The sequence below is a fragment of the Pinus tabuliformis genome, chromosome J, assembly GCF_031772625.1.
Source record: "Pinus tabuliformis cultivar Carrire ecotype Pingquan chromosome J, CPIR1, whole genome shotgun sequence".
Lineage (NCBI taxonomy): Eukaryota > Viridiplantae > Streptophyta > Pinopsida > Pinales > Pinaceae > Pinus > Pinus tabuliformis.
In genome coordinates, this window is record NC_142295.1 from 1005379208 (window position 1) to 1005389096 (window position 9889).

General features: G+C 34.1%; 1 protein-coding gene across 1 annotated transcript; it reads left to right on the forward strand.

Annotated features, from left to right (window-relative positions):
• Window positions 1-6573: 6573 nt before the first annotated feature.
• Window positions 6574-8025, forward strand: LOC149230250 (transcription factor bHLH118-like). The gene is made up of 3 exons (XM_089381248.1): window positions 6574-7114; window positions 7259-7642; window positions 7924-8025. Exons 1-3 carry the CDS (start codon window positions 6719-6721, stop codon window positions 8023-8025), a joined length of 882 nt encoding a protein of 293 aa, XP_089237374.1. The 5' UTR covers window positions 6574-6718.
• Window positions 8026-9889: the final 1864 nt, after the last annotated feature.

A 9889-nucleotide genomic window follows, 5' to 3' on the forward strand; every position in this document is an offset into this window, starting at 1 on the left:
ATTAACGAATTAATTTCAGATTTATGATTATGACAAAAATCTAAAGGCCTGGTTAGCTGTTTATCAATTATGGGGAAAAGCTACCCTCTGGTGGGAGTAAATAAAGGTTATACATGCTGTTAATGAGCAATAAATTACCTGGGATGTATTTCAGAAATATTTCTAGAATAAATACCCGACAGAACGGTTTTATGACGATAGATCTAAAGAGTTTCATGAACTGCAACTGGGACAGTTGACCATGGATGAGTATGTGGCCAAATTTACCGCTTTATTATGATATGTACCATATTTACGAGAATAAAAAGCTAAGGTGCATCGGTTTTATAGTAGTTTTCTAGCACATATGAAGGAACGACTTGAATTTGAGTACCCGAAAATGATGGATGATGTTGTGCGGAAGGCTAGAATCTGTTACCAATAGATGCAAAAAAATGACATTAACAAAAGCTAGAAAACGAAGAAGGGGTAGAGGGTCATACTAAATGATAGAAGTAATCGAACAGGTAACCTCTGAAATACTGTCAAAGGACATTAGGGGAAACCCATGGAAAGAGATCAATAGGAAACCCGATTCACAAATGAAAACAGCATGGTGAAACCATCTAGAAAAATTCAAGGCGAGCTAGGACAAAGGCCACCACTGCAGTGTTGGGGTTGTGGAGAACCTCATTATATTAAAAATTATCCACATCATGGGAGGCTAGAGTCGATAGTGAACCTGCAGGAGGCATCAACAGTGGGCAATATAGCAAGGGAGATATCTAAGATTAATGCAGCTTTAGAAGACTGGCAAGTAGATTATCAACCCAGCATGGTTGAAATGGAAGGTAAAATGTTTATACATGATGTTTTAATTTTGATAGATCCTAGCACCAGTTTAAGTTACATAAGTCCTAGAGTAGTAGATCTATGTTAGTTACAAGCTAAGAAATTTAAAAATCCTGGTTAGTTCAACTCACCACAAGTGCCAAGCAGTGGGTGAGAGCTAAGATGAAGGATTGTTCTGTTGAAATAGAAAATCAAATCATTAAGGTGAATTTAAATATTTTACCTTTAGGTTCATATGACATTTTAATAGGAATGGACTGGATGGAAGCTCATTGGTCTTTAGTAATTTGTAAGGAAAATATTGTCAACCTTTTGGATGATGAATGTGTTAGAAGAGAATTGCAAGGTGTTAAGATGCCAGTACAGTCAAGACCCATCACTGATTCCAATCTAGGGAAGTGTTTGACAAAAGGTTGTCGTGTCTATGTAGTACAAGTGGGTTACACTAAAATTGATAAGATAGCCCCTGAGTTGAAGAATCTGCCAATAATTCAAGAGTTTGTAGACATGTTTCCTGAGGAAATACTAGGGCTGCCACCTAAAAGAGATATTGATTTCACCATAGAATTAATGCCCGGAGCAACCCCAGTTTCAAAGGCTCCTTATAGGATGAGTGTAGCTGAACTTACAAAATTGAAAATACAGCTCCAAGAGCTGTTGGATAAGAATTACATACACCCCAGTGTGTCACCCTGGGGAGCACTAGTGTTGTTTGTAAGAAAAAAAGATGGCACCTTGAGATTGTGCATTGATTATCGTCAATTAAATAAATTAACCATTAAAAATAAATATCCATTACCTAGAATTGATGACCTATTTGATCAAGTAAAAGGTGCTAAGATATTTTCGAACATTGATCAAAGATTTGGGTATCATCAAATCCAAATAAAAGAAGAATATATAGGGAAGGCTACTTTTAGTACCCATTATGGGCACTATGAATTTGTGGTCCTACCTTTTGGACTGACCAATGCCCCTGCAACATTCATGAGTTTGATGAATGGAATATTCCATCCATACCTCGATAAATTTGTATTAATATTTATTGATGATATATTGATTTACTCCAAAAATCTATAAGAAAATCACCAACATCTGTGGATTATGTTATAGGTCCTAAGGGAACACCAATTGTATGAAAAAATCAGTAAATGTGATTTTTTCAAACAAGAGATACAATACCTAGGACACATTATCACTCAAGAGGGCATAGTGTGGACCCATAGAAAATTAAATCCATCATGGAATAGCCCAACCCCAAAAGTGTCACAGACATATGATCCTTTCTAGGGATGGCTGGATATTATTGTCGTTTTATAAAAGGATTTTCGAAGATAGCTTTTCCCTTGACCTCATTGTAGAGGAAGGGCAAAGCTTTTAATTGGACTGAGGAGTACCAACAAAGTTTCAACCAGTTAAGACACCTGTTAATTACTACATCAGTCCTCTAAATAACTGACCCTAGCAAGGAATATTTGGTGTGTACCAATGCTTGCCAAAACAGGAATCAGGGGGCATTCTCATGCAATAATGTCGTGTAATGGAATATGAGTCATGTAAATTAAAGGATCATGAACAACTTTATTCAACTTATGACGTAGAACTCACTGCAATAATTCATGCAATGAAAATGTGGCGACACTATCTATTAGGGAAAATTTTTATTCTTATGACAAATCATAGTAGTCTTACAAAATTATTCCATCAACTAAAACTGAATGCTCGATAGGCACGGTGGACCTTGTTCCTAAGAAAATTTGATTTCAAAATTAAACATTTGAAAGGTAAATAAAACTAGGTCACTGATGCCTTAAGTCAAAGATTAAATTGCATCTATGAAATTTCTTCTAGCATAATTAAATTTGATTTCTCAAGACAAATCAAAGAGGCTACCCTGAAGGACAAAGAATATCAGTTTTTATGGCAGGAAACAAAACAAGACAACAGTTATGAAAGAAAGTTAGGATATGATGTCAACAGTGAGGACATGTTGCTTTATAAAAATCACATTTATATACCAAATCAACAAACTATAAAAAGATTTATTTTTGATGAATATCAGAGAAAACCATATGCTGCACACCCAGGTGATAAAAAATTAATTACAACAATAAGAAAATATTGTGTTTTGCCAGGTATGAAATATGAAATAACCCAATACCTAGCACAATGCTTAGAATGTCAACAGGTGAAAGCTAAGCAACGATATCTAGTCGGTTTGCTTCACCCTTTACCCATTCCTGAGTGCAAATGGGAAATTGTAACTTTAGACTTTATCACTGGTTTGCCAAAATCAAAGAGACATAATGAATCTATAATGGTAGTGGTGGATAAACAGAACAAGACTGCTCATTTTATTCCAGTCCAGTCAACTTACAAGGTTGTGCAAATCGCTGACATTTTTATGACAGAAATTCTCAAGTTGCATGGGATTCTTAAAGTGGTTATCTCAGACCGATATGTAAAGTTCACCTCTGCATTTTGGAAGGCATTATTCAGTAACTTAGGAACTCAGGTACAGTTCAGTACTACTTACCATCCGCAAACAGATGGACAGACTAAGCGCGTAAATCAAGTGTTGGAGAATATGCTTAGAATGTATGTAATGCATCAACCCACAAAATGGGAGGAATACATACATCTCGTGGAGTTTGTGTACAATAATGTTTATCATGAATCCTTGAAAATTAGTTTGTTTGACGTACTATATGGAAGAAAGTGTCAAATTCCAGTTAACTGGAATAGCCCAGAGGATAACTTTATGTTGGGACCAGATATGCTAAAAGATATGGAGACTACAATGAAAAGAGTACATTCTAATTTGAAGACCGTGCAAGACTAACAAAAGAGTTATGCTGACCAAAAAAGATCTTATCGAGAGTTCCAGGTGGAAGATCATGTTTATTTAAGGGTAAACCTAAAAGAAGTACTCTAAGATGGAGTGGTAGTTGTATACTCACCCCACAGTTTTGTGGACCTTTCCAAATCATTGCATGAATCAGTCCGGTAGCACATCAACTAGCTTTACCTAGGCATATTCGTGTTCATAACGTATTTCATGTCTCCTTACTAAAAAAATATATACATGATCCTAGCCATATAATACGTTCAGGTAGAGTAATTAAATGAATTTAAGTTCCTCTTTTAGATCTTTGGTAGTCTTACCATTATCAAGCAAATGTGAATGTATTGAATGCAAGTCGAACCAGACGAGGAGTTCATGGTCGAACCCTATGTATTGTTGATCAAAGAGAAACAATATTGTGGAGACAAGTTATTCCCCAGGTTAAGGTGCAATGGAAGCACTTTAGCCTGGAAGAGGCTACCTAGGAGGATGAACAAGTCATGCAAGAAGCTTATCCATACCTATTATGAGGAGAGTAAACATCGAGGACAATGTTCCAATTAAGAGGGGGAAGATGTGATGACTCCTGGTAATTTTGGATTACTGTAGTTAAATAGCTTGGTTCTGAAGCTATCAGCCAAGTATGGTTAAAAGAAAAGGATAGTATTCATAAAATGGAACATGTGTTGATTTTATTATAATATAACATGATTATTTTTTTTGTTAACTATGGTTGAAGAAAAATGCTAGAGTAAGCATACTCCAAGCAGTTGAAAACTTATGAGTAGTTATCTACTGAGATCCATTCTGAAAACAAAAACCTCAAAAAACAAAAGGGCTAAGAGGGTATGAAGAACTTGAGGTGAGAAGGAGGAGAGAAAGTACAGAAGTGGAAATGATTCAATAGCTGCATGACCAGTGGAGTCTATTTTGGAGTTGTGGCTTAGGATCTATTGCTAAGTATGGTAGTGACCAGATAGCTTAGTAGAAACCTTAAAATACTATTTTTGAAACTGCCTAGGGATAGCTGGCTAGGGGGAGAGGTGCAGTGAGACAACTGACCTCGTGATTGGGAGGAGAATTGCTTTTATTGGTGAGAGAATTGCTTTTACTAGTGATTACCGACTCACAAAAGGACAAAAAAGTAAGTACAACAAACTAATGAGACTGCAAGTGTGAATTTGAACAGGAAAGCTAGTGGTTGGAATTTTCCCTTTATATTTAAGTATTACATGTGTAACTACTGTGAATTGTGATATCACTTTGAACTGTTATATTTACTACGAATTGATAAATGCATTCTAAGCTATTACAATCACTGTGAACTGATAAATCTATTATGAGTTAATACAAATACTCTGAATTGATAAATCTATCCTAGGTTATTACAGTCACTGTGAACGGATAAATTTGACAATAAATGTTGACAAAATAACCCATATCATGATTTTGTACTCAAATAAATAAAGGTGCAATCAAAACAACATATGCATTGATCAATATAGGTAAAAGAACCATAATTTATGATGTTAAGTGCAGGAAAATAAAAAAAGAACTCATAAAAAGAACTCATACTGCTTAAGGCAAGAAGAGAAACTTTGCTACGATAAGAGGAAGGGTATTCATACTGTTAAATAGGAGTTAGGTTACAAAATCAAACAAATGCATAAAAATAAATTGCTAAACCGGTTTCTGAACATCTGTAGAGGAGGACCGATTCAGCTATACCTGGGTATTCCTTCGCTTAGCTAACAATGAAAATAACTAAGAGAAATAAAATCAAACTAGACAATTGAGACAACATAAAAAGAACTCCTTGCAAATTAATACATTTCAAGAACAATCGAACTAGACAATTAAGACAACATAAAAAAAACTCCTTGCAAATTAATACATTTCAAGAACAATTGAATTAAACCAAAATAACATCTGTAACTCTAGTTTACAACAGTAAAACTCACAATATATCGAATAATTACAAACAACTTGTTAAAAAGATGAACCCAGACAAAATTCCATACATTCCTTGAACCGGATAACCAAATTCTTAAAACCCAAAATCTATGGCAAGCTTTCGGCCGAGGGTGAGGTTTTAATACAATATGGATTAATGCCGGATGATTAAATTTAATCCATGGTGAGGTTTTAATACAATATGGATTAATGCCGGATAATTAAATATAAAGTTAGGTTAGCTATGTTTGATTTTTTTTATGATTTTTTTTATTTCATTTATTTCATGTTATTAGTTAGTACATAGAGATATGTGACAAAAATTGAATTTAAAAAATATACAACAAAATACCAAATGATCCATAAAATAGCATATTTTTGTCATTCCTTTTCAATTAAATTGTCTTCCATGTGATGTACAACATGTAAAATCAACAGCTCATAACAGGGTAATGATAAGAATCGACAATGTGAATGCCTATAATCATGGTAATGTCAAAGTAATAATTGAACGTGGGTCGGTGCGAGTGCCGTATCATGTGCTTCTATATATAGAAAAGACTCGCCTGATATTTATGCCCGTTAATTCTTAACGAAAATAGTATTTTCAAGACTGTTCGACTCGGACTCTACAATCGGTTCAATGGGATAGCGCTCTTGATGGTATTATTTGTCCCGCATTAATTTCCCAGAATATTCCCAAATGTCCCATCAGCAGTTTTTGATACAGTTGGAATTGTGGAATATAACTCTTCTTGTTCCCATGGCGCTTATAACATTCATAATCGTGCCTTCCGATTATGTTGTTAGCCGGTTTTTATACAGTTAAATGGCTAGATCAGGATCTTCTCTTATGATTCTTGACAGGGCTTTCTTTCGTTTACGGCTAAGAAATCCCAACTTATTTATTCAGATGTTATTGTGATCCGCAGATATTCATCAGGACTCAATTTGGGATCATCTTTTTAACAAAGCAGGACCTGCTTGAATCATATTTTCGTCGCAGCCGATCGCGAACCCTATCGCTGATTGTTGGCAACTTTTCCTTAGGATTTCGAAAGTCTCTTAGGGTTGATTTCACCTAAAAAGATGAGCATTCCTTCTTGGTTGCAGTCTGAGTTTTTCTCTTGCGACGATGCCATAAAAGAGTTAAATGTCGAAAGTGTTTTGAATTCCAATCCATTTCTATCAACAGAACCCGTTCAAGATCCCCCGACTTATAATCCCCATCATCCCACCATTCGTAATTTCGTCGATTACTGCAACTCTGGAACCCTAGCCGCTTCTCTTGATCATTTGAAAACTGTTTTAACGGCCACATTCTGCAATATCAGTCGTCCAAATGATGGCCAGTCCCAGAATACATTGCCAGGCGCTATACCAGCTGACAAAATCAAGCACAAAATGATTGAAAAGCAGCGGCGTAAAGACATGAATGCTCTTTTGTCAACTCTCAAATCTTTGATCCCAGATGAAAATCTTCGGGTATGTTCGTCTTTTGTCGATAACTAGGGTTTTCTTGCATTAGACAGATCATCACTACTCACTAGGGTTTTGCTTGCATTAGACAGATCATCACTATTCACTAGGGTTTTCATTTAATTGAAAATTCCATCTCGTACTGTATAGGGAAAACGATCGGTCTCAGACCAAATGCAGGAAGCAGCGAATTACGTTAACCATCTACGACAAAAAGTCGAAGATCTTCAAAAAGAAAGAGAAAAGTTGAAGCCTAACTCTGATAAAAATGCAGAAGTGTCATTCCAGGGTGTGCCATTGTCCTATAACGAGAAATTCTGCCTTGAAACCCCAGTGATTGGAGGATATGCTGGGGAGTTCCCTAACGTGAAAATTAAACCTACGGATTCAGCCGTTCAGGTGTGGATGAACACGTTTGAATATCAGATTGTGTACTCTGATCTTCTTATGTCATTGGAAGATGGTGGGCTTGAAGTTGTGTGCGCTGCTTCTTCTACCATTAACAACAGAGTCTATCATACCATACATGCGAAGGTAATATCCTAAATAAAACTCAGTGATAATGATCTTTTTCTTGGCATTTTAATAGTAGATTTTGGGAATATATCAGAATATATAATGAATTCTTTGAACTAACAGCTATCTGCCGGAATATAATATATTTTCAAAGTCTGCAATCTAATATAAATTCAAGAACTTTCATTCACATAAGTTTAACACTTTCATTTTCAAAAGAAGTTTTTATATATTTTTTTCAAATATCTCATCTTGAATATTTATAAGATCAATTATATATTGTTTTCTCAATATTGCAGGTGTTTGATCTTAATAGTTTCAACATAGACACCCTCTATGAAAACCTTTGGAACTTGATAAGGACTAGACCACAGACAAGACCAGGATTCACAGTCCGTTGACACTCAAGCCTAAGGTTTTGTGCTGCATTGCTGAATTTTGTATTAGTCACCTTGTATTAAAGTGACTAACAGGTTTTTTGTAATCCTGGATGACAAAGTGACTGACAAATTTCTTAGAAATGCATGCCGAGCGATAGTAAATAACGGATGCTGTAAAAAAGGACTGAGTAATAGTGGTTTTAGATTCTCCTCCGTATAATGAATTTGCTAGGTTACTAATGCCTGGACTGAATCTTGTATGGATATTTCATTCATTTATGAATTTAGATACAATATAATATTTTAATTACAGCTGTACAAAGAGCACCTAATCAATCAAACAGTCAGCAGCAGAGGCTTTCATCAGAGCTAGATTACCTGGACATTCATAATAAGCTTTATGACCTTCTAAAAGAAAAGGCGGGGTCTGTAACAAGGTTAAGGAGATGGGCAGATGTGAGATTTATCGCATTTTTAAGAATCTTGTCACAGATAAGAAGATGTAAGACATTTTGAGGAATCTATGTGATTGGAAATTCAACCATTCGAAATAAAAAGTCAAAATACCGTTATTTACACACCACGTTACTACCTAATAACAACCAACACTTTGTGGTTGACACCACCAATTTTTCCTGATGTCAGTTACATAATTTCAATTTCTAAGTAGTTTACCAACTCCAGTAGTTTAAAAGGGTAGGGTTTTTAGGGTTTTTATATATGGTTGGTTCTAATTTTTAACCGCCACAGATCTATTTCTAACATTTTCAGGTCGCTCAAATTTCAAATTATCAATTTCAAACAGATTTATATCAATTTAATTATATTTAGTTATATATAATAAATTCCATTACATTGGTTTCTCTTTATATGTGATATTTCTTTATTATATTTTTAGTTATTTATTAAAATTATCAACCAGTTAATATATTTATTTTAATCACAAACATAGATCTTATGAGATGTAAATCATTTTTATACTGTAAAATCTTAAAAAAATGCTTATATTTCTAAAGATTTGATATATATTTAAAGTTGTTATTCAAACAAATCTTTATTAAACTTCAGACAAAATTGATGGGAAAAAATATACATCATATTATTTGAAATGTTTTAATATAAGAGTTGAAGTTGAGTATGAATGAAATCACATATCACACTCATATTGATAGATAATTGTGCCTAGAAGTGTAATAAAGAACAGATATATATGTTAGGTATATTTTTTAATTCAATGCTTTTTATATTGTATTTTTGTTTTTATTAATAAAATTAATAATAATTTTTTAAATAAAAGAAAATTATAATATGTATTAAATCTATACAAAGTTTTCAAATATCATAATTAAAAATATAAACTGTAATTACCTTTATTATTATTATTTTTTTTAATGTAATTTATATGCTATAACTTGTTTTTTAATTCTGTTTTTGTAATTTTATCTTAACATAATATTATTTATTATTAATCTAATGTAATATAACCTAACAATTTCTCGTGTGTACTTTATTGTATAATAGTTTTAAATATACTCAATAATTTGAATAGAGACGATGGTAGGAGTTAGATTGTTGTGTTGTCCTCCTAGTTTGTTTATTTACCTATGTAGGTATTAGTTGTTGGTTTACTCTTCATTAGAGTTTATATTCTTGATTTTTGTTTAATGGGCCTCAAGCCCCTTTTAGTATTTTTGTTATTTGTTTAATAGGCGAGTTGGTAATCACACTGCGGTGAAGTTTGTTACAAAGGCGGGCTTCATATTGAAGGTCAAGAGTTCAAATCCCCCGGACTAACCCTAGAGCTGTATAGAGGGGCGGGTGCAGCTCCCAGTCGTTATAGAGGTAGCGGTTATAATCGACCCCTTGTAAAACGAGTTGCGAGGCT

What these genes read in the sequence shown, in the direction of transcription:
- LOC149230250 (XM_089381248.1), top strand. Translation starts at nt 6,719, where the DNA reads ATGAGCATTCCTTCTTGGTTGCAGTCTGAGTTTTTCTCTTGCGACGAT. An exon ending in TCCCAGATGAAAATCTTCGG is followed by an intron (nt 7,115 to 7,258) that starts GTATGTTCGTCT and finishes CGTACTGTATAG; the next exon opens with GGAAAACGATCGGTCTCAGA. An exon ending in ATCATACCATACATGCGAAG is followed by an intron (nt 7,643 to 7,923) that starts GTAATATCCTAA and finishes TCAATATTGCAG; the next exon opens with GTGTTTGATCTTAATAGTTT.